Consider the following 26111-nt stretch of genomic DNA (forward strand, 5'->3'; position numbering starts at 1 on the left):
CCCAGACAGGTGTTTTCCCAACTCCTGAGACTGAGGATTTTGGGGAGTGTCTGAGCCAATAAGGTTCCCCTTTGGGGAGTGGGGGGCGGGGGAAAAGGCGTGGCTAGTTGGGTCAGAGCGGGGGCGGGGTTTTCGCGGCTGAGCAGAGCCAGCCTGGTTGCGTGGAGGGTTGTTTTATCCGCCCCCCCACCTTTTTTTTTTTTTTTTTACCCCCCCCCTCCCGTAGTCTTATTAATTTCTCTGTGGGGCTGCAGCTGGAGACCGCGGAGCGTTGGAAATGACGCTCGGAGCTTTAATTACCGCAGCCGCCGGACAAGTGTGAGGAAAGCTGACAGGAAAAAGGACAGGATCGGGGGAGAAGCGAGAAGCTACCCCCCCTTCCCCTCCCAATTTGGACTGGAGGTGCAAGGAAACTGAAAAGGGAGCCGAACATAGCCCGGCTGGGGGGGGGGGGGAGCCGGAAACCTACCGCCTCTTTGCAATCAACTTTTTTTGGAAACCTTTTTCCCCCTTCCTTTTTATTGTTGACCAACCAGTGAGAGAAAGTCAGGAGGGAGCGAGAAAGCGAAGGCTCATACAGGGAAATAGCTGCACAGTCCGGCCCGGAGCACCACGCGCACACACTCGAGCACACTCCCACACAAGCGCGCACCCTCACCCCCTGCTCCGGTCCCCGGCCCTGGACCCGCCGGCGCGGACTCGGGCGCCGGTGCTCGGAGCCGGTGCACCGCGCACGTCGCGCGCCAGTCCCCCTCGCGCCCCGAAGCGCGCCTGGCCGAGGGATCTCCTCCGCGTGCCCGAAAGGGGATATGCCATTTGGACATGTAATGGTCAGCAAGGGATCTGAGACTTCCAAAAAATGAAGCTGGCGACAGGACTGTGGGTCTGGGTGAGCCTTCTCCTGGCGGCGGGGACCGTCCAGCCCAACGCTTCTCAGTCAGGTGGGTCGTGCGCGGTTCCTTCTCGCGCTCCAGTTGTTGAACCTGCTCCCGCCGCCTTGGCTGCGTCGGGTGGCTCCCTCGCCCCCTTCCGCGAACCTGAGACCCGCTGGTTCCCAGGCACGGAGGGACCGCTCCACCCGGGCCTCTTCCGTGGGCTTTCGTTCGCCCCTCTTTCTGTCCCCAAACTTAACCTTTTTGTGTGCCTTCGTTTTATTTATCATGAACTACCACTCTGCGCCCCTATCCCTTTTTTCTCTCTCCTTAACCCCCCTTCTTTCTTTCTCGCGCGTTTTCTCCCAGCCTAAGCGGGATCCCTTCTAGTCCAGCCTGTGGTGCGGGACGTGGGAGACAGAATTCCCGAGTTAGAGGAGGCGGTCCTCTCGCCGTCCGGGCCGGGGAGAGTGAAAGCTTCCAAGAAGCGCGCGCCGCCCGGGCTTCCGAAGAGCTGGGGTCCCGGGCGGTGTCAGCTGGGCCTCTTGAGAGCGGGAGGACTGTGGGGAGTGGAGCTCCGAGAGCAGGGCTTTGCACCTGTGTGTGCTGCCGGAGGCCGCTGCGTCCCCGGCCGGTCGCCGGAGCTTGTGGGGTCAGACTCCTGAGCCCAGCCCGGGGCAGCTGGAGCGCGGCGGGAGGGCGCGCCTCCGGCGGGTGCACTGAACTCTGGGCCTCCCACGCCCGCGACTCGGAGCCTTCGCCCCATAGACTCCAGGGAGCTTGCATGCCTGCGTGCCCTCTTAAAAAAAAGGGCGGGGGGTGGGGGGGAGGTTGACATCCTTGAGCCGGGAGCCCGGCCTTCGCATCGGTGGCTGTGTTTGGCTTCAGGAGGAGTTCTTCCTGTAGTTCAACTTGCGATTGGCCGGAGTCCCTCCAACTTCTCTGTTTACTGCCCGGCGCGGCAGCCGAGCCGACCCGTTGCGTGAATTGATTTAACCCGAGGCGGGCGCGACTGCGCTGCCACTGTTAGCTGGAACGCTCGAGCCCCAGGTACTTGGACAGGCAGAAGGCTAATTGACCCCCGAGAGGCTGCGGGGTGGGGCTGGCGCACCGCGGCGGGCACGGCTAATGACAGCACCTGCAGTGCGAGGTTGCTCAAAGTTTCTGACACTTGAGTTTCCTGTGGATGAAAGTGGGACGGGAAAGGACGGAGGACCGGTGTCAGATGCAGCCAAAGGGGGCTTTTTGGAGAGCGGGGGAGATTTCCGGGACCATCCGGGGCTGGCCGCGGGAGCGTGGGAGGCAGCTGGAGAAGAGAAGATAAAACCCCGCGGGAGTGGCGGTAGGAGACCTTTAGGCCCCGGAGGGTGTCCTTCTGACCTCACCAAGAAAACAGCGCTGTAGTTTTCCCGCTCCGCCTCCGCCGCTGCCGCCTACCCCTCCTAGCCTAGTAAATAACAAGTTACAATCATCGAGCCTTTCAAAATGACCTTCGAATGGCACCAATGTGCGCCGTTTGTACCGGCCGTTTGCACCCTCCCAAATGCTCCGAAATTCTTCATGCATACCAGGTCCCGCGCTCCAGCCACCTCCGGAATTACACCAACACGGACTTGAGATTCCAAGCGGCGTCTTAGATACATCCCTTTTTATCTCCCTCCCCACTCCAAGTCCCTTCATATTTTCCCTCAATGGGTTGATTATGCACATTGACCCATTCAAAAGCAGTTGCCCGACCGACAGGCAGGCTTAGCGGAGAGGAATTTCTACGAGGCAACCTACTGGGGGCTGTCTGGTTCAGCCTCAGCCGCTGGGGGACCCGGCTCCGAGTCCGCAGCAATTTGGTATTAACTGTGTGGCTCAGGGTTGAGCTATGCCGAAAAGCCCTTTTCAGAATTTCTGCAAAGAATGTAATCCAAATTAGTTCTGCAGCTGTCCTTTTCCTCGTCTCAGGCGACACCGCCTCGCGCCCTCGCTGGTCTCTTCTCGCTTCCCCCCCGCGAATTGTCAGACCCACAAGTGAGCCCATTTAGAGCGCGAGGATTAGCGTGCCATTGTTGTTCCGTGCGTGACTCTGTACTTGAAATTCTAGGGGCACAAAGGCGAGCCTTGCTTGTTCAAAACACAAAGTGATCTAGATGAAAGGGCCGCACACAAAAAAAGCTCTCGGGTGCATCCCTGGGATAATTGTGACACCCACGCTAAGGTGATCCACTGGAAACTGTAAAATGCCCCGGGGACTTCTTTTTTTCGCCCTGCCCCACCCCCATCCTGCAACAACACCTCGCAAGGAAAGTTCAGCTGGTTTTAATATAGTGCTTTTATAAAACCAAGTTACTGTCTGGAGTAGGCTGTGTATGTGAAGCTGTATGTTCCCAAGTAAATACATACTGCGTGTCTCCCCTCTCGCGGTTAGCAGTCAGTAGCAGTTTGGAGGAGTTTGTTTTGGTCCAAATGAGAAATTAAGTGCGGATAAGTAAACTAAGCTGCCAGAGGGCGACAAGATGTTGAGTGAATTGCTTTTAGATGAAACAAATTAAGGAAACGAGGGAAGACAATCTGCTTCTCGCATTATTAGACACGCTTGGAGTTCAGGGGAAAGTGGCATATTTTTGAAATGCTAATTTCTTAAGAAGCAGAAGGAATGCACCTTATTTACTGCTCTATGTGAACAGAATAAAGATATGGGTAGGGGAAGGATTCTGTTGTATAGATTTAAGATATTTATTAAAATAATTGTAATGGAAGAGGTCCTGTTTTTGTATGTTTTCTTCTATTGCTTTAGAGAAGACAGTTTTTAGATAAATCTGAAGGACTTCGTCTCATTTCCAGTAACTCATTTTATCTAAACTATTATAGCCAAAGGCCCTTTATATGACCATTATAAAGCCTTCGCTACCAAAAGGAGTAATTTCAGAATTTCTGTTTTCCTGGTATGATTGAAAACTAACATCACCTTTGAATTGAAATACAATATATAGTAGTGAAGTGATGCTCTTACATACCTCAGTAGATGTGGGATGGACAAGTTCAGTTTCCATTTCTTATTTCCAAGTAACTTAGTCCTGCTTTTCATTGTATAAAATAACATACATTTTTTGCTACATATTTAAGATACATCTCCAAACCTAGGGTTGATTCTTTAATACACATTTGAGAATAAAAAAAGTTAACAAAACTTAGATAAATGGTGATAAAAGATATTAAATATATTTTCAAAAATATCAATCTTCTTTCCTACACATGTTTACTGTAAGCACATCCATGGGGTACACTGTTTTAATTTTGAAATTCTAGTGTATGTAAGAGGAATCTTTTTAGATGAGGTATTTTTTTCTTCAGAATGGTTCTAAACAAATTTATACCTATTATAACTGCAAATCACTTGAAAGTACTATCCTATGGACTGTTACGATAAAATTGAATGACTGGTTGTGTCATGATTCCTCATTTTCTGATTTTTTTTCCTCTTAAACCAAACTGCTTTTATTTTAATTATTCATGCGTAGAAAGTCATTTTTTTTTTTGAAAATCAGTACTTACTGCTTTATATATATTTTCATTTAGTCACTGGAAATGTGTTTTAATTAAGAAATTAGATTAGAATATTTACCAGGGCATGCACTTTACAGATTTATGGATTTTTTACACTAACCTGAACACAGTAAGTTTGAATTGGCTGATTTTTAGAGTTTGCATTCATTTGAGGGAAAAATCATATTTCCTCCCTAGAGTGGATTCAAATATTTAGTATTCATGAGCTTTCATCCCTTTAGTTCTTAAATAGAAGTACTATTTATCATGTCTTATGCATTCACCCTTTCCATTACTATAGATTCTTTCTTTACATCTTATTATTTATTGAGTTTACACATGTGAATATATTCCCCTCCACCACTAAGTGTATTCTTTTCTGTGTGTGCCTTTCCCAGCAACCTGCCACTCAGCCACTGCAGGAGTCCTCTGAGCCAGTTTTCATTCTTTCTTTCTGATAAATCTGATATGGCTGGTTGGCTGGACAATTGCAAGCCATTCCATTGCGCAGATTTATTCCTGAAAGAAAATAAAAAGGCATCGATCCAAGATCACTAGCACATCTCAGAAACCCTGACTCCAAGGCCAGATCTTTCTATAGAGAAGTCCCTTTTTCCCTATCTCTTGCCTCTTTTCTTCTCTTGACCAAGGAAGGAAGGTAGACTACTGCCATTTCAAAAATACTAGGGATGCAAGGAATTGTCTCTCTAAATATTCTCTGAAGCCTTGTGATTATAGCCACCTTGAGATGAATGACTATGTAAGGTACACATTTTAGACAGTAAATTGAATTAGAGTACCTTAAACATTATAATGCTTTGAAGTGGTGTTATGCTTATATTATTTTAAGCCAGTTATTAAGAAGATTTAACATATTAAAAATAGCAACAAGTTTTTGCTTAATTTTACAGTGTTCTGCTGCTGTTGGACATCTATGTGTAATTTGTAAGTGCCCAAAACATAAATGAAGCAAATGATCCAAAAAGATATTCTGTTACTTGCAGACTTGCTGGCACTTGCTGTCTGATTTCACCCTTTGAGTGATACTGCTTTATAAAGATGTTAGTGTTTACATTAAAATTATCCTATACATGTTCAAGCCTATAGCGGTTCTATAAAAATTGTCACACATACTCCACTGTTATCTTTTACAATGATCTGAGTATGTATTCAGGGTAGAATCTAATTATAAACTTTTCTTCAGGTTATATCATTTTAGGAATGTTCTATGTTATATTTGACCATATGGAACAAAACTTCATCTTTAATATGCATTTTCTGAATTATTTTAACTATTGGGAAGTTTGTGTAAAACCTTACTTTCAAGCTTTCTAACACAGTTGTTGACTGGAGTTTACAGTTTACAGTGACCGTTTCTTAATTTTCTTAATATTGTTTAATGAAAAGGTCCTAGATCAATGTGTTCTGAACCATAGCTGTTTTACGTAATTTGAAGGACACATTAACTGCTGATTTTGTGGTTAAGTGTGACATAGGACACAGCTAGGTGGTTTAAATCAGACCCACTGTAAATTTCTACATTGTATGGCGGTTCCTCCCATTTCTTGTTAATACCTTGAGCAACTCACTCCATGTCTTTGTGACTTGGCTCCTGTGCCTGAGGGGGAAAATGCATGTGACACACTCTGTTTCTCCAATGTATAGCAGTTTCTGAAAAATGACTTTAAAGTCTTTTATAATACTGAGATATATTCCAGTCCAGTTAATTGATATATTTTAAAATGTGTACACACATATAAATAAACATAATGTAAACTTTCAGCAGACTATGTCTGCCATAAGAACACCTGTCCTCATGAAATAAAGAGGTTATTAAATCCAAAACATTTGTATTTGAAGTCCGTTTCCCAAAAATATTACTTTTCAGAATTGCTCTGTGATCTTTTTAGATTTCATTGTGTGTGGCTTTTTCTCTCCTGGGTTGTTGATAATTCTGACATGTTTATTAAATAAATTGACCTGTTTTCCAAATCTTTAATAAAAGCTTTAAAGTCACTTTCTTGTTTTCATGCTGACACTGAAACTAGTGGTTTCTATTTGTATTAATTTTTTAAGAGGGAAGAGAACTGTCTCACTTTTATGACATAGAGGTGAAATATATGGGGCCTATTTGTAAAGTGTTTTTTTTTTTTTTTTTGAACATACAGTAATTGTTTTACAGTTGTTTTCATTTTGAGTGATTGCTCTGCAGGCCCGTTGCTTTGCACAAATCCAGGGGGCAGCAGCCACATAGAATTGAATGGGAATGGTGCACACTTGAGCTGTGGGCAGTGGCACAGCAGCCCTGCTATTGTGTGATGATACAGAATAAAGCACCAGAATGAAAGTTAGAAGAATCGGATTCTGGTCACACAATCATTTTCTATGTGATCTTGGGTTAGACTTCCTGCTCTGTGTCTCCATTTCCTCTGTCTCTCTTAGTATAGCTAGAGTGATACGTAAATGCTTCACATCTTGAATTTTTAGCATGATTCAGTTAGAAAAATGGTGTTTAGATTTTTTATAAAGAGCAAAACCACACTCAGATACCACCTGACGCCAGTCAGAGTGGCCAAAATGAAGAAATCAGGAGACTATAGATGCTGGAGAGGATGTGGAGAAACAGGAACCCTCTTGCACTGTTGGTGGGAATGCAAATTGGTGCAGCCGCTCTGGAAAGCAGTGTGGAGGTTCCTCAGAAAATTAAAAATAGACCTACCCTATGACCCAGCAATAGCACTGCTAGGAATTTATCCAAGGGATACAGGAGTACTGATGCATAGGGGCACCTGTACCCCAATGTTTATAGCGGCACTCTCAACAATAGCCAAATTATGGAAAGAGCCTAAATGTCCATCAACTGATGAATGGATAAAGAAATTGTGGTTTATATACACAATGGAATACTACGTGGCAATGAGAAAAAATGAAATATGGCCTTTTGTAGCAACATGGATGGAACTGGAGAGTGTGATGCTAAGTGAAATAAGCCATACAGAGAAAGACAGATACCATATGGTTTCACTCTTATGTGGATCCTGAGAAACATAACAGAAACCCATGGGGGAGGGGAAGGAAAAAAAAAAAAAGAGGTTAGAGTGGGAGAGAGCCAAAGCATTAGAGACTGTTAAAAACTGAGAACAAACTGAGGGTTGATGGGGGGTGGGAGGGAGGGCAGGGTGGGTGATGGGTATTGAGGAGGGCACCTTTTGGGATGAGCACTGGGTGTTGTATGGAAACCAATTTGACAGCAAATTTCATATATTAAAAAATAAAAAAATAAAAAAAATAATAAAAATAAAAAAAAAAAAAAAAAAAAAAAAAAAAAAGAGAAATCCTTTGGTTTTTAATTAATTTTGTTTAGTGGACTTCTTTTCAAGTGAATTCATGTGTTGTAGCCCTGGTATCTAAAAACAGGTAAAAGGGGAAAAGGAGGGCTGCTTTTGTTAAAGCTGCAGCTGGATGCCAGCTTTGTCCTTGACTTTGTCACTCCCCCACTTTCTTTCCATTCTTGCCTCTACTCTCCTGTGCTTGCTTCACAGAAATCTAGCACTGTTTAGAAACTACTGATCTAGTGCAGTCCTATCATTTTTTTTAAGTGAAGAAAAAACTAGAAGCACAGAGAAGTGAGATGATATAAGTTGGTTGGCAGCTTCTGACACCAGTATCATTTTTCCTTAACACATGTAGTACTTGAGAAGTTTGCAGACACTTAGAAAAAGGAATAAGCAAATACAAAGTTGTGTTGCTTTAGAAGGGAATTGCAAAATTGAAATGAAAGCAAATGGATTGGAACCATAACCTAACTACCATACTGTGAAGTTCCTTTCAAGGGGAAGACTGTGGGATCATCAGCATCTTTAATTTATATTTAGGAAGTAATCATTGATTGCATTTGTAGCTTGCCACACATTAAGATTAAAAAAAAATAGAACAACTTTGTTAAAACATAGTTCTGTAAGAGGATTTGTACAAGGATCTGATGAGACCTATCCATAGAATTTTGACTCTGAAAGTTAAATAAGAGTAGTCCACACTTGTATCTGTATACAAGATATTCTTTTCCCTGGGACTTTATGAAGATGACCAGCAAGTAGAGAATGGTTATGTCTCTATTCTGTATTAAGCAATATACATGCTTAAATAAAATGACTTACAAAGACTAAACAATAGGCTCTTCATCACCATTTAATTGGTGGGGACCCTTAACCAGCAAATCTGTGGAAGTATTTCAGATTCTTCCAGGGCCATCCTTGGACTAAGGTTCTTTTTCTTTTCCACTGTCTTTGTTGGGCTGCCTTCTTTCTTCGGACCCCTACTAAGATTAGTTATATTCTTTGAACAAGTATATAAGCTGTGCTTTAAGTACTAAGGCTTTATAAATGTATTTCTGTGACAATTTGCCTCCCTCTAGTTGCCTTCTGTAAGATCCTGCCTGTGGGCCTTGTTACTTTGCTGTTTTGTTGATTTAAGCCTAACTCTTTTTGGTTGTCTCTGTCTTCCCTCAAGGGTCAGTGCTTCCTGGGACATAATCAGCATTCTCCTGGGCCATAGTGACAGAAGGGAAATTAGAAACTTATTTTGGCAGGAAGAGTCAATTCCTGTTAGGAATTTGAGATGAAAATGGACCCCCTGTAAAACATTAACATAGACGCACCATGAAACTTCCTGTGTAACATCATTAAACCTCTCCCCTGAGATATAGCTCAGGGTCATTACTGTTAATCACGTTATTTCCAATATTGTAGGGGTTAGTGAAGCATACTAAACACCAGTAAGAATATGCAAGACTCAGTTTCTGACTCTAGGGAATTAGAGTAATAAGTATCAAGGCTGTATGAACGTTTACATATATTTCATTTGAAATACAGCCTAAAGGTGTTTAAAGAGAAGACACTGAATGGTACAATAAACACTTGTTTGTTTCCCAGAAATATCAGATTTGTAAATAGTAAGTTTCACCTAAATTTTTACTACTCATCTGACTGTTACCATATACATATACCAGCATGGGTGGACATTCAGGTTTTAAGCCTTTAGGATACAAGTAGGTATTATAAACCTGCTTTAAATAGATGCATCTTCTTTGATCTGCTAAGGATTATCTCATGGCTAGGCTTGTTAGGACTAAAAAAAAAAAAAAAAAAAAAAAAAAACCAAACAAACTGGCAATAGATTCTCCAGGTTCTGTGACTATATCTAGTATGGTTATACCTTGATTAATAAGTTGTACAATTCTGTATTTCAGGATGGGTCACCATCACTAGTAGGGGAATGCCTACTAGTCATGGGGTCATGGATGGTAGTGACTATTTTGCTGTATAGGTGAACTCTCCTTTTATTAAAATCTGTCTTTGTCATTATTTTCTGTTCTTCCCCATGGGCTTAGAGAATATGAGAATATGAGTTCCTTTCTACAGAGACCTATGAAAACCAAATAAAAATAAAACAGAAACAGTATGTCTTTTAGTCACACACTTTTGTTTTCAGGAATTCCTTTTGTCCTATCATTTTATCTAGAACTAAAGCAGTTAGACACTTTTTTAAAAAGGGAATTTGATTATATAGCTTTATATAGATTATATAGCTCAAAATTTATTCCCTGAGATTTTTATTGACCCCACCTAATCTTTAAAAACCTCATAGCAGGGCTATTGCAAGGTCCGCTGCGCTGGTCCCCTTGTTCAATGTCCTCTTATCTTTAACACTTTCTTCTTATCATTGCCAGATGACCATTTGTAATACAATACTTTTATTATCCTACTTTCTATTCAGAAGCCTTCAATGGACTCCCACTGTAAAGTTCAAAGCCTACTAAAATAGTGTTCAGATTTGTAAACATCCATTCTTGAGTATTCTTATGATGGATTCTAAGAACCATGCTGATCTAGTCAGTATTCCATAACGATAACCTTGCTTGTTGTCTCTGCTTTTTCTTACCCCCTTCTCTTGAATTGGTTCATTTGGTGCCTCTGCCTGTTCAAACTGTTGAATCTTTTCAATTCTACATTCTATCATAGCTCTTCATTACATCTTTTCTCATTGATTAGTCTATAATCCTTATCTCTGTTGCTTAATTTGGCACTTAATCTTAAACCATACTACAGTTTTAACTTTTTAAGAGCAAGAGTTTTTATCCCCTGCTGAAACTAATGCAGTGCCATATATATAGTAAGCTCTTTAAAAATATTTTTTAAATGAAAAAATAACATACATTTGCTGAAACAATTTTCAGCTCATTCATGGATGGCTATTATTTGTAATTAAGCCATATAATGCACAAAGTAAGCTGTTCTATAAACATAATTATAGAATTCTTAATAATAGATATTAGGCGTGTTTACCCTGGGAATTTCTTTAGTAGCTTTCTCGAGCTTCCTAGGGTATTTCTTTCAATGGATTGTTTCCAAGAATATTTCATTTGTCCCCATTCCCATTTTTAGAGTCTGCTCATAATATGGTACAAAGTATTTCTGTTGGTTTTATTTTTGGTGAGTTAAATATATGTGAATACCATTCTTAAACATGTAACTGTTTTTATAGTCCACTATTTTTATGTGCCATCACATTGTTATTTCTTATCTCCCATTTAAAATTTTTAATAACTTTTTAAGAAATAAGCATGTACCGATCCATCAAAGTATTTCAGGACAGTATTAGGAACAGGAGAGCATATAAGAAGCTTAGGATGCCAACTTTCTCCTTTATTTTAAAGAAAGATAGATGAGGCCAATAAAACAGAATATAAAAAATATGTTATTAAGTGATTTTCCAAACATTTGGGAGACATATTTCCCTCCAGAGAGATGCTGATAAGCATTTCATGAAAAAATGGTTCCAGACAGAATGCAGTATTTTCTATTCATAGATATATGTGATAATACAACTTTCTTATAACTGAGATTTCTTAGTATCTTAAAATAGACAACTAGACATATGCCTACCATTTAAAAAGTGTTCTTTTAAGAAAGCACTTGCCGCATAACTGAATGAGAGGTGGTTGGGATTCTCTTAAGCTGCTCTTTTTGATGATCCATTCTGCCTTCTGAAAATTAGTGAAATGATTATAGTCTCTATTGAGTCAAATTCTGTGAGTGGAAGATGCTCTTCCAGACATTTCTTCTCCAATTACAAGATTCTAAGAAAGTCACCCTGTCTAGGTCACTGCAGTATTCTAAAATTACTTTAGTTTATAATAGCTTGAAAAGTTAATGTAACTTTCAAAGTTACCTGTCTAAACAATAATCTCTTAATAAGAGAATTGGGCATAGAGACATTAGCACTTCTGTCTGAATTCTTTTGGAACTTTCTGGATTGTTTTTCCTGCAAGCTTAATGAGAAGAGAGTTTGAGTCAGGGATTATTGTTCCTACTATGAGGAAACAGAGATATAAACAAGTGGTATGTGAGAGTGAAGCCTGGTTGTTGCATTAGTCTGGTACAGTTACATGCCTGCCCTGTCCTGAGAACCAGCTGGCTCTGCCTTCTGCTTGATTGACAGAAGCTAGGGATGCCTCTCAAAGGTATTGCTCCTTCACTTGTCCCACTGTGTGGGAAAGAGATGCTTAGTACACCTATTTCTTCTGCCTTCAGGTCAACAGCTTTTTGCTTTTCCTGTAGCCATGTGAAGAAACTTGTCCAATAAATCTATCATTTAAGGTGTCCTCCTGTAGGTGACACTGTATTTCTCCTCCTCCATTGTATTCTCTCCAGAGTTCTTTGTATTTAGTATACTAAAAGAAACTATCGTGGTAGCTTTGTCTTCTTGAAAAAGACTTCAAAGCAGGGGTATATCTAAGGTTTTATTTCCTGTACTTACGATTCAGAAATAAAATACAAATTAGGAACAGAGCCTTGGAATGCACCAATGCCATAGAGGGGCTCTGAATCAAAAGCCTTAAAAAACCCACAAAACTTTGTGGTAAATCTGCCTATGTTTGAAAATTATATATTTTATGAAGTAACATTGTTTCCTATTTACGAAGAATTTTGAGTATCATTGTGTAATTTTTAGTTGTTTTTTCCCCTACTGTATGTAGTTGGTATTCCACTGTTAATATAGAAGAATACATTGCTTCAGGGAAAAAAAAAGTCATATGGAGCAAAATCATACTGTAAGGCACTAAAGTATGTCTTTGGCTGATGTATGTACTACGTGGATATATGTACTACATGTGCACTACACAGAGGTACTTTTAGAATATTTTTCTCTAACTATGACCATGCCAAATCCAGGTATATATATATTTTCCTGATAACGTATTTTTGAATATGGGTCATGTAATACTATCTCTTAGACAGCTCTGTAGTTTATAATAGGTGGGTGTGATTTGAAGAAATCTTGCAGTTTTGGAATGTAAAAACTGTATTGTTAAGTCCCTACCCCTTGAAATATATAGCTCATTGAATTGTTAGTCATTTGTTATTTAGCATGGATAAAAATCTGTCTTTGACTTTTACCCTCTAGCTAAGTTAAATGTAGTCATTTTAACTATAGTAGACATTATTACTAGCTGTGAATGAAACAATGCATCTAAATTAAAATCAGTACTCAGTTCAGATATATGGTAATATTTAACTAATATATTAACACATTTAAGTAACAATCACAGGATTGGTATTTCAAGTTACACTTTTACTATGTAAAAATATCAACTGAACAGTTAATAATATTTCCCAGTTGTTTAAACTTCAAATTTAGCAGCCCCATTATCCCTGGTGATATATCGAAGCTTTTAAAAGTGTACTTAGAATTAACGGAAACTGAAGTGATTGGTATTCTAATATCATTCTTTAGTGGCCTTTTTTTCCCCCTTTTTTTTTTCTTTTTTTAAAGTACAGGATGAAATTTGAAAGTATAAAAAGGTTTGAGATAAATTGAACTAGACAAAACATTTTATGCAACTGTTAGTTAAAGGGGCATTCGTTATTTCTGTGCTTACTATATTGCTTGTGGCCAGAATTAGCACACCATGAGCCAGAGAAGGAGATAAGACAAACAATGGCATGCAGCTAATTTTGTTTGGCAAATTTAGATCTGATACATGCTATTTCACTCCTACAAACTGATTCAGTCACTCTTTGAAAGGTGCAGATGAAGTTTGTCTCACACAGTTTTAACAGCTTTCACTCAATATTTATAGGCTCTATAAAAATAAATTTCTGTAAGTACCATATTTCTCACTGGCAGAAGGAGCACCGTGAGGGTAGATGTACAAGTGAAAAAAAAAAAAAGGAGAAACAAAAATGTTTCAATTGTTCCAGGTCTGAAAAGAATAAAATATATCAAAACATCTAAAATATCTATTTCAAGGGCATATATAGTGAGTATATGGTAAATATATAGTGGGTATTCAAGGATTTTGACTGCATATGAAGGAATCGTAAGTCCCGTTATTTTATAGTAATTTTGTGATTTGAATCTGGATGAGAATCATTCTCGAACTAGTCATTCAGATAAGCCAACAGGATAGGATCCATGGTAATTATCAGGAAGTCATTATAAAACAAAACAAACAAGAAACCCAAACTTTGGTCTTTGTAAAAAAAAAAAAAAAGTGCCATCATGCAAAAAAATACATTTTAGTGAAATTTCTGAATGAGGCTAGCATATATGAAAAAATGTCACAAAATATGTAACATTTGATGGAAACATGATTCTAGGAAAATCCAGGTGTTTGTATAATAATATCCTTATTTTGGGACTCTCCAACAGCATTTCTAAAAGTCTTTTCTCACATAGGTGAATTATAAGGTATTTGAAGGTTATAATGTTATTTATATATCTGCTAGAGCTTTGTCATGGTTCAAGACTACATTCTCCATAATCAAGCTCACTATAGAGAATAATTCTCATATTCATGAATTGTTCATCTCATCATATTTCCAGTGGTTATTTCAAGGTTAATTTTTTTCAGACAGCTTCTCTCTTGATTAAAGTCTGTAGTAATTGTATATGTGCTGATATAGCACATGAAGGTTTTAAACTAAAGACATCTTTGATTTCATACCAAGTCAAGATCAAATGCTTTTCAATGCTTCCTACTCACATTTATGAAAAATAACTTTAATGTTTATTCTTGATTTCTACTAAGAATGTGGAGACTTTTGTTTGGCATTTTCAAAATTCTGTATAGACTTGTGTCCTTTAAGAGTATGAGCAACAGAGTGTCATTACTAGGACTATTATTCAAATGCTATATTCCTTAGAATTTGCTAATTGTTAAAATATTAAAATACATTCTTACTTGATTGGATTTCCCAGATCCACCCCTCTCCCAGCTCCCCTTCTTTAGACTATCCCAGATAAACTAAAGAATTAATACCTGGCACAATAACAGACCTTCCCTTCAAATCTCTCTTCTAGCAATGCTGTGATCCATTCTGATGTGCTTTTGTATTAGTGTCACTAAATACTTTTAACATTACCTGTATATATTATAAAAACATTGCTGTAAGTATTTGAAAATAATAGTATATGAATATTGTCATACTAACTTTGCCACAATTAAGTATTAGCCAGTTTGAAGGAGACATGTTTCCAAGTTAAGCGTATAATGGAATAGGTACTTTCTTATTTGACTTGAAGTTTGATAAGAAATGGCTTAAAAATGATAGACAGGATGCCACTTGTCCACATATTGAGTTAACCTAGGAGAAAATCACATAAGGGAGGCAGGCCAAAGGACTAAAATAAAATGGGTACTATGAATTTTTGTGAGAATAGATGTGGATGGCGATATGTCATATGTGTCTGTAAATTGGGGTACTGAAGAATTTCAGCAATTCGTATTTGTGATTGCCATAATTTATGTGGTATTAACCATATTACATGCTTATATTATTAATTAGAATGAGTAGTTTTCTGGCAATGTGTCATCTGTCCTGTGCATTCATTAAGTCACTTAAGACATGGTTGCAAGTTCCTTGGTGGCACCACACATACTCTCTTCATTTCTGGTGGATAAGGAGAAGAAAACATCCAATTTAAAATTTTATACTGGGGCGCCTGGGTGGCGCAGTCGGTTAAGCGTCCGACTTCAGCCAGGTCACGATCTCACAGTCCGTGAGTTCGAGCCCCGCGTCAGGCTCTGAGCCCCGCGTCAGGCGCTGGGCTGATGGCTCGGAGCCTGGAGCCTGTTTCCGATTCTGTGTCTCCCTCTCTCTCTCTGCCCCTCCCCCGTTCATGCTCTGTCTCTCTCTGTCCCAAAAATAAATAAAAAACGTTGGAAAAAAAAAATTTAAAAAAAAAAAATAAAATTTTATACTTACACAATTAAAAGGTAATATCATGAAAGAAATTGTGAGTATCAATTTAACTATGGTACTCTTGGTAACTTAGATTTTGATATGTGATTTATTTACTTCTTGCAAAGAAAAAACTGTTGCAAGAGAATAATGGAGTACCATTTCCCTTGAAAAAAGATTAAAGAAAGAGGGAGATGCCAAGTATGGAAACGAGGAGGCTTGGGAAGGGGTCATGATAATCATCTTTAAAAGAGGGCTGTTACATAGAACAGGGATTAACACTGTGCTGTGTAGCCTTGGAGAACAGAAACATTAACAGCTGTTTGAAATTGTAAGGCGTCAGATTTCGACTGAACACCATCAAGGAGTTTCTCACAGTTAGAGCTTCCCAATGTTGGGATGGTCTATCCTGGGAAGTAGTGAGTTCCTTCATGTGAGGGGTGGTAAGCTCTCATGTAACCTTGTATGATAAGGAATGAATGAGGCAGCTGAGGAACAACTGGTCAGTGATATAGGGGGTGGGGTTTGGGTTCAGTGACTTTTGAGGGCCCTTTCTACCCGTAGTGTCTATTACAAGCACACCCAGCCCATATATCCTTTTCTGGTCTCTGAAGAATGGAGCCACTGAAACCCAAACTTCATGTCATGTCCCTTTGGTTAGGAGTCCCACTGAAATGCTTTTCACCATCCTACCTACCCTTCATAGATGGGTGGATTTGTGAAGGGTCTTTTAAAGATTGATTTTCTTATATAAAAGATATTTTGCTTTTATTTTTATTCAACAGCCTCTATATTAGATATTTACACCTCTAACCAATGTACTATCACAAATAATTCTCAATTTAAAACTTGCACAATGCAGAATAAAAGTTTACAAGCTTACAATTATATATTTCATTGTGCTCCTGGGTTTATGCCAGCAGGTATTTGTAACACTGTGTCTAACTTTAAGACCAGAGGGAGAAATACATAAGCAGGTGGGGGCATAGGCAGAGCAGGAAGTTAGAAATCTGCACCTCCAGTTGTGAGTGGACAGTACCTCCAGTTGAGAAATAGAAAAAGATAAGCACTTTTCTAAAGGGATTGAAAATCAAAAGGAAGTAAAAAGGTGAAGTTACATGTGCATGCTTCACTTAATTACAAATAAAATAGATCTTTATTAGCTTCGGAAATATTTCACTTCAGGGCCTTTGACATTTCAATCTCTTTTATTCTTTTGGATCTACGCTGTAAGGCACATGCTAAATACAATTTTCACTTTTTTCTTTTGTGCCATTCTTTTAACATTCTTTTAGGCGTTCCTGATATGAAAACTGCATTCCTGTCATATACTACCTTTTGCCTTACATTGTTCTGATGTACCACCTCTCTTCACTACCAGCAGCCTGTATCTATTTTAATGGCCCCTCTGTACCAAGCACTATGATCGTTGGCACTCTTCATGCGTTATTTTCAGTGTTCCCTAAAAGTTGCACAGTGGGTGGTATTAAGCCCATTTTGTAGATAAGGAAACCGAGACTCATTACATAATTGGCCAAGATCACAAACCTACTTTTCAGCATAGGCAATATTCTAAGAATACACTTGAATATGATTGAAAATGTGTTAGACTTAGATTTTGGTTACCTATTTTTAAAGAGACAGCGAAGACAACCTACTCAACAAAAAATAAGTTTTTCTTTAGCGCTCATCTAACCATGGTCCTCTTAATTACTTCTTAGTTTCTTGATTCCCTTCCCTGTTTCTCCACTATGTAGATTATTCTGAGCTCTTATGTCTCTCTAGCAGCTCCAGTTGTTATTGCCTACTATCTTTACTTGGATATACCATAGTGTCTCCAACTCAAGCTGTCCAACATTTTACTGTTCTCTTTTCACAATTTAGTGTGGTTTTTTTAATTGGTATATATTTTTTTAAAACACAATTAACTCCTCATTGGTAAAAAGCCAAGGAATCATTATATCTAATTTTTATTGAAGGGTTATATGTCAGGAAGTATGCTAAGTGAGTCTCATACAATATCTCATCTAATCTTTACAACATGGACACTACTGTCCTCATTTTACTGGCAAAGAAACAAAAGATTAGAGATATTAAGTAGTTTACCAAGTGACACACGACTGTGCAGGTGGAAGATCTGTGATGCCTAAGCACTTATTATTTTCACATGGTCCAAATATCAATATTTTATATGTGAAAGTAAAACCTCTAAGAAGGATCTTGACAGTATGGATTAGTTTATTAACTATTTTAGGTCATTTACAATTATTTTATTTGATGTCCATAATAGTTATTAATAACTAAGTGTATTTGTGAATATGCCAGACTTCGAAACAGGATCAAGTATATTAACAACATATGCTACTTTTCTATTGGCACATTATAATTTCTAGTATTGTCACATAATTAAGTAAGTAAGTAAACTTACAATATTTCAAATAGAGTAACCAGTTTAGTCACTTTTAGAAATGATAATATGAAGTAAAATTTTGTGAAGAGTCAAAGCAGAGGTTTGGTAGAGGGACTTAAGAATTAAATAGGTCAGGTTTGAATCCTAACTGTGTAAAGATGGGTTATTTATTTGAACTTTTTAAGCTTCAGTGTTTTTATCTGAAATTATAATACTAATATCAACCTCATAGTTGTGAGGATTAAATGAGATAGTACTTTTAAAACAGTACCAACCATATAGTAAATGCTCAATAAATGTTAACTCTATTATATATACTATTGTGGTATTGGTAGTACAATGATATGTAAGGTAGTTAAAAGCAAAACAAAATGAAAGCATCATGAATTGAAACTTACAAAATGTTAAATATGGGAAGACAATGGACTGTCTGAAACTTTCTCAAAATTTGATTTGAATTCTCTGCCATTGTTTACAAAAACAAGTGATGCAGTATTGCTTTGCAAAATCATTGTATACTCGGACATGCATAAGTACCATAAACAGACTTTTCAGGAAAGAATTTGACTCTCTCTGAGGGGCCGTTTTCTCAAATCATTTTTCCTTCATATTCTGTTCTTATAGTTTTGGTGTTAAAAAAAAGAAGCTTACAGAGGCAGTTTTGTTCTGAAGATTTATGTTTACCTGGCTAACTCAGATCCTCTGTTCTTTCATCCTCATTGTTTTTTAAAGCGCTTTCAAGAGAAAATGGTTTTTAATCAAATTCATGAGATAACTTTTTATGTTACATTTTATAGGCATTTAAACTTTTCAAGATAGGGCACAACTAATATAATGTATGACTGAATATATTTTTGGAAAAAAATTCTGCAGGCTAGAGCAAAATCTTCAAGATCTATATACAGATACTGAACAGATTTTTGTCACGTAAAAGAAAATGTGTAAGTTTTGATGATTTAATGTTCTCCTCTGTTGTAATTTGGACACATTTATTTGGATAATTAAGGAATCAGGTAAAGACTATATATGTCATCATATATATGACATATGACATAGCCCTGTGTTTAATTCACAGGGCTATGTTAATAGCACTCACTCACTGATTAACACTGGAATATCTCAAAACCTTACATGCTGAGAAAAAAACATTGTTATTGAGAAGGGCAGTTTTAGTCTTCTAAAATTTACTGCTTGCTTTCTTGCAATAATCTCACAATTCCCACAGCCAGTGAGTTCAATCAGGAGAATACTTATCTCTCCTATTTACCCATCTGGAAACTCAAGGATGCTGTGAATTACCCATTTTGACAGAAAAATAAAAGTAAATAATTATTTTTATTTATGCTATTACCTTTAGAGTGAGAGGGAGGTAGAAATTTGGTTTATAAGCTCCATTAGATGTTATGTTATTCAGCTAATAGGTGGTGCTTCAGAATAATATGGGAAGTAGGGATGTATGATTCTGGGACACACTAAGTATGTGTTGTATATACCCTTGAAATAAAGAGCCTTTTAACATAGCAGTTGAATTACTAAAAAAATTACATGTGAAATAGTAACCCAACAAAATAATTGCCACATGTCAATTTCTTCTTAAATTTTAAATGTGTTTGTTAGGTACAGGTGTTGACTTTCACTGTGATCAAGTTTATAGCTACAACTATACTTTTTATTTGAATGCAAACCAGTAAACTGGAACAACAAACCATAATCCAAGCCAGCATCACTGATTTTCCCCCATTGATTTTGTTATGATCTGTCATTAATATGACATTCTCTTTAATCTATGGTTGAGCACAAATTCAGAGGACAAGTGTTATCTGCACATTTGAACACAAATAATTTAAAATATATTTACCCAATTAAGATGTCCTGATATATTTTAAATAAAGATACTATGAGCAGATTAGACTCCATCAATGCATTTCATAAATGGTAGTATAGTTACTATGGTAACCCTTAACCAGGTATTAGGTGGTGTAATTTGGATTAGTCCTATTCTACCATGAAGGTGGTGAGGTGATAGAAATGAGAGTAATTAATATCCGGGCCTTGAGGTTTTTTTTTTTTTTTGTTTGTTTGTTTTTTAAAGACGATGTGCTGAGTTTATGAGAGAAGCAGCGATATTGAACAGGGTAAATTACAGTGCTAGAAATCAAATGACCACCACATAACATTCAGCCAGTCTCTCCTTCCTTTATCTCCATGCTGGCTTTCGTTTTAGATCCTATTGTCTGCCACCCCTGAGTGGTTCTAATTGCATCCATGAATCAGGAACCAACTCATTCTGTTCTTACAAAGCAGTCTTAATCTTTCACTGCCAGTCAATATCCTACTTAAGAACCAGTCTAGAGAGCGCCTTTTCCATTAAAAAGAGTTCTTAGTTTTGTTATTAATTTTGACTTTCTTATTTAAACCTCATCATTATAGTTTTAAAATACAATGGAATTTGTTAGGATTCCCTGTGTTTAGGAGTCAATTAACATCCTACCCTAGCCCCTACCACAGATTTCTCTTACCAGCTTGTACACTGAGAGGGATTTACAAAGATGCTTAACTGTGTCACTTGTTTCCTTCTATAGTGATTTGATATGTAGTCTGTATTTGATATGTATCTGTGTGAAGCACTTTGGATTTTTAACTTTGATGTTGTTTAATTTTATTTCAAATCACTTCGTACTCTTAGTTTTTGCAAGTATACTAAAGTGGATTGTCTATGGAAATATCTGCCTGAAATGAGTATAAGCAGAAATTTGATTTTTAATGAATTATTTTCCTCAGATTTTAGTGAGGCCAATTTCAAATAGCCATTCTGTTTACCCTTTATCATTTAATGCAATAACTTTAATATTATCGGGGCGCCTGGGTGGCGCAGTCGGTTAAGCGTCCGACTTCAGCCAGGTCACGATCTCGCAGTCCGTGAGTTCGAGCCCCGCGTCAGGCTCTGGGCTGATGGCTCGGAGCCTGGAGCCTGTTTCCGATTCTGTGTCTCCCTCTCTCTCTGCCCCTCCCCGGTTCATGCTCTGTCTCTCTCTGTCCCAAAAATAAAAAATTAAAAAAAAAAAATATTATCAAGGCCACCATCACCATCATTACATTCCTGAAAAAGAACATGATGATTTGCAATTTTTTTCCGAAAAGAGAGTTGGAAAGTTGTATATATTATGTGATTAAAATTTTGTTATATTTATGTCACACCAGGTTCCTTGTAACTCATAGATTAAATCATATTTCTCACATTTCTAATATTTTCAATTATTCCAATTAGAATTTATTGTACTTCTAAAAAAATAGAAATGAATGATCTGTAATACATTCTACTGCTAAGAAGAAAGACAGCAAGCACTTTGAGAAATAAAGTCTAGAAAAGCAATGTAGGTTTCATAGGTTTTTCATTCTTCTTCACTAGAAGTCTTGAGGAGGAATATCAGTGCATATGATTCTGGGAGCACACAAGAATGGCGGCACTGGTAGGTCCCAAATAACTATTTTCAGAAGAGGTTATAAACAGCTGTCCCTTTGACTGTGATCCCCATTTGGAATAGTCCCAGGACTTGTGAAAGATATCTTCTCTAGGATTATTGCCTGACATGCAACTATTCATGTCCTGAGACCTCACATTTACCCCACACTGTCTCCCCTAATCACTGTTTCTCCAGTAAGAGTCTGATGTGGAGTTAGAGGCTGGCCTAGCAGATATTACCTCAGCAGTCATTATTCCTTTTTTACCAGTTCTCCCTCCTTTTCCTCTGTTTCAACTATGAAAAAGTTCAGGTAACAATTTGAGCTCTCTATTCTCTAAACTATTTAGAAATTAAGTCTAAGTGGATTGCCAAAGTTGTCTTTCACAACAAGGATCAAAATTGTACCTAGCAGGGACTTATAGTGCCAGAAATGGTTTATTTTAATACAAATATTTTGATTCGTTGTGGTTTCATGGATCGCTGCAATTCTCTTAGTGCATTATGGTTACGCTCTGTAGTTTTTACAGGTATGCAAATGTTGAAATATATTTAATAGCCGTGACACTATTAAATGCCCAGTTATTTCCTGAGATTTTTAGGTGGGTCTTGGGAAACTCTGAGATGAAATTATATAATTTGTAATTGAGAAATAACATTCATTCTTGAATAGAATTTGCAGTGAGGGCGTTATGGAGGAAGAACAAAGTGGTGCCATATCTATGGTTGTGATCAGTGACAATGATGAGAATGTTTTCTCAGATTATTTTTCTAGGCATGGATTCTCTCTGTTCCTTGAAACCTGTAAACTGAGATGTGCTAATCTAGAAAATCAATTCCTTGTCAATTAATTTATTGTTACAATTAGACTGATTTGTGGTCAAAACTCCCCAGTGATATTGTTACCAAATCTATTCATTAAACAAATTGTGTGTGTATGTGTGTGTGTGTGTGTATACACAATGAGAAATTGAAAACTACATAGATATTTGCAACTAGTTAGATATATATACACACACAATACACACACACACACACACACACACACACACACACACACACTGAGAGCAATGAAAACTACATAAGATACTCCCAGTTAGTAATACATTTTGAAGGTTTCTTTCCTAAGTTTTTTCTTATCGGAGTAATGTATTAATGTATTTTTATAGGTTGAAAATTGAAACAGCTCCACACTGTAGGACTGTGTTATATTTTCTTTCATACAGTGTGCAGTGTTTTAATTCTTATAATAACAGGTTTGTTCAGTTTGCCAGCAGGAGGCCCTTCAAAGCAAGATGATGCCTCTTGGTTGGCAGATTTCTGTATAAATAAATAACACCCTGCACATTCCTTTCCAATATCCGAGTAAGTGAGATAATGCTATAGAACTTTTTTTTTTTCATTTAAAAAATAGCTGTATTCTGTCAGTGACCTGTAATAAATAGCACTGCAAGGAGAAGCGACAGCCTCATTCACCTTGCATCCATGCAGAAATAACTGAGCTCTATTTCCATGGCTGGAGAGAGCAGAAGAAAGAAGAGAATGAAAGAAAAGAACGACCTTGGATTGTAGTTACTCTTATGCTAACAAGGGGGAATTTCACAGACTACTTTTTACTACACTGAAATTTAGCACTCAAGCCACAACAAATAGTCCCTGTATGCTAAGCATTTGGAAACTTATTGATAATCATGATGTGGATATTTAGTAGAGTCTATATCCCTGAATTCGATATATTTTTCTGTTAACTTTTCAACAATTGGCAAAATAGTGAACTGAAAAAAAGTTATTGAAATGAAACATTTTTATGATTGAACATAATGTGGTGATTGCAAATGCAGTTTTTGGACAAGGATGGCAATGTATGTTTAAGCTTTTCTAATTCAAGACATGGCAACCTCATTTCCTTCACGTTGTCCTCAAGTCTCCCTAAAAAGCGCCATTAATTGTTAGCATTTAAAAATATTTAATATAATAAGGGAAAAATAAGCCATATGCTACGGTCATATGCTACTAAAACTAAGACCTTTAAATTCTGTCTAATGAAAAGTTATAGAAGATTTGGTGCTTTTGAAGTTTAAATTGTGATTCACAAATATTTAGTTATTCAATCAACAATATAAAAATATGCAGTGATTGGGGGTTTGAAATTAAAGCCTTTGCTCAAACTTGTCTCACATTAAAACTTACAGAAATCATGCAAACATACTTCAGTAAGATTCAGTCCATTGCAATTATTTATACAGTCTGCATAGCCATTTATTTGTACAACACCTAACAAACATTGCCCAGCAAATGGGATCAAACAGCCTGATATACATAGACCAACCCTAAAAATATTTGGCCCTGGCTCCATGATCAGGCCATTTCAATCTGCATAGAAAGTCAGGACTACAGGATTTAATATATTTGCCATCCAGTAAACAACATCAGTAAGGAGGACACTTGATAACTTGATATACTCAGAACCTCTGGATAATTTTTACAAATAAAACGCATAAATTCAGCACATCCCACTGAGGTTGAAAATTATTTTGGTTATTGGTATATTAAATATATTTCATGTTTGCTGTGATATATATAAAATATGATTGAGACTCGGAATTGTTTGCAAAGAGAGTTCTTAAAATAATCATTTTCTAGTTATTTTACAGAAAATAAATTTAAGACTCAGAGAAATTATTTGCCTAAGAATAAGTATCCAACCAGTGGAAGAGACTGGAAGTCTTCTGGTCAACAGAAGGCTATTACAGGTCAAATTTGGAGGGAGTCAAAAGTTATAAGCAGGTTTTTGACTGCAGTAGGTGCTGGTCCCCTATCTCCCACATTGTTCAGTGTCAATTATACTTCCACAATTTCAGTGCAAAAGATCAATATAGATGCTGTTTGATGGTGAATAAACATGGATTTCAATAAAGGATAAAAAGGTTGGAATAAACTGCTATTGTTTTTTTGTGTCTATAGAAGTGATTTTTTTTTTTTTTTTTTGGATTCCTATAAAGTTTTGTTGTCTTAGAGCTTTCTGAAACCATTTCCAATTAAGAATGGATAACAGATCAGGAAACATATGGAGAATGGTCTCTGTTCTAGGATATAATAACTCAAGTATGAACTTTAGAGTCAGCAAACCTGAGTTAAAGTTCCAGCTTTAGGACTTGCGAGCTGTGTGACCTTAGAAAACGTTACCTCTCTGTGCCTTAATATCTTCATCTTTAAAATGTGAGAAAATACATTTGCATCCTGGGGTTGTTTGGATGATTATACAAGAAAATGTGTTTAAAGCACTTAGCATGACATTTGTCTCATGGTAAGTACTTGAGAAATATTACTTTATTTTTATATCAAGATCTTTTTTAGATACTTATTTTTCATGCTCTTTTTAAAACATATTATGTAAGGTGCTTTGTCTTTCATATTCCATTACAGAATACTGAATACACAAAACAAATTTATTTCATTTAATTTAGTACCAAGTGACTACTTCTGTACCAGGAATTGAATGAGGAACATGTCAAAGAATCTAGTGAATAAGGCAGATGTAAAAATAGATGCTTTCAGTATTTTATGATAAAAGATATACAAAAGGTGCTCTGGAATGAAAAAAAAAAAAGGAGGAATGTTTAGCCAAACTTTGAAGTTGGCAAGGTTTTTGGGGGAAATGTTTTCTGAAATGAGTCATGAAGATAAAGAAGAATTATTCAAATGAAGAATGGTGAGGAGGGTGTTCCAGATAGAGGAACCACAACAAACTTAAAGAAGCTGGGAATTATAATGGAAAGTACAGTGAAGAATTAATCCAGTGTGATTAAAACATAAATGTAAGGGATGGGCAAAAGATGAGACTGAAAATGTAGAGGCAGGTCACAAGGAATCTTTTATATCTAACTAGGGGCTTGCTTGCTTGTTCTTTCTTAAAATAATTGATGAGTTTTATGTGCTGGTGTGATTTACAGAATTTATTATTTAATAAAAAGTGTGTGTGTGTGTGTGTGTGCGCGCGCGCGCATGAATCAAGGTTCAAAATAAACTAGTATTTGGCAACCCTTATGTTTAGATACAGTAGTATACAGAGAATTAAATATTAAAATAAATACTAAGTAAAAGACCTTTTAGACTTGAAAATTTTAGGGAGAGAATCAAATTTAGGTTATACATCTTGGAGAGCTACTGGGCTTCGTTTATAGGAAGGAAGGAAGTGAGGAAGGCATTGAAATTAAGGAAAACAGATTAATTTTACTGGTCTACACCATATATCAGGCTCCATGCTAGGTACTTTCACATGAATTATCTCTATATATTTCTGACAACACAGACCTGTTTAAAACATCTATATCATATCTGTATTTGTATCTGTAGCTATTGTGTGCCTACATTTATATCTATTTATGTCTCAAAAGAGGTAAATAGCATAAAGTAAAAAAGTCTATAAGATACAAAGTGGGGATTTAAGTTAAATTCTCCCCAATTCCAAACACATGGTGAGAAATTAATAGTGGATATTTCAACAGTGACTTCCTTCACTTATTTCTTACTGTCAGAGTAAAATTTAGTTGAGTTCTCCCTCATTCCTGAGTGGAGAATCATAATT

General features: G+C 37.4%; 1 protein-coding gene across 4 annotated transcripts in view; it reads left to right on the top strand.

Annotated features, from left to right (window-relative positions):
- Positions 1-247: 247 nt before the first annotated feature.
- Positions 248-26111, top strand: part of ERBB4 (erb-b2 receptor tyrosine kinase 4) — a 1144263-nt gene continuing 1118399 nt past the window's right edge. For all 4 annotated transcript variants that reach the window (XM_060623387.3, XM_060623389.3, XM_060623384.3 and 1 more), the window contains exon 1: positions 248-941. In XM_060623387.3, the coding sequence (XP_060479370.1) occupies positions 860-941 (82 nt within the window). In that variant the 5' untranslated portion in view covers positions 248-859. The remainder of the gene's footprint in view (positions 942-26111) is intronic.

The sequence above is a fragment of the Panthera onca genome, chromosome C1, assembly GCF_046562875.1.
Source record: "Panthera onca isolate mPanOnc1 chromosome C1, mPanOnc1 haplotype 2, whole genome shotgun sequence".
NCBI classification, from domain to species: domain Eukaryota; kingdom Metazoa; phylum Chordata; class Mammalia; order Carnivora; family Felidae; genus Panthera; species Panthera onca.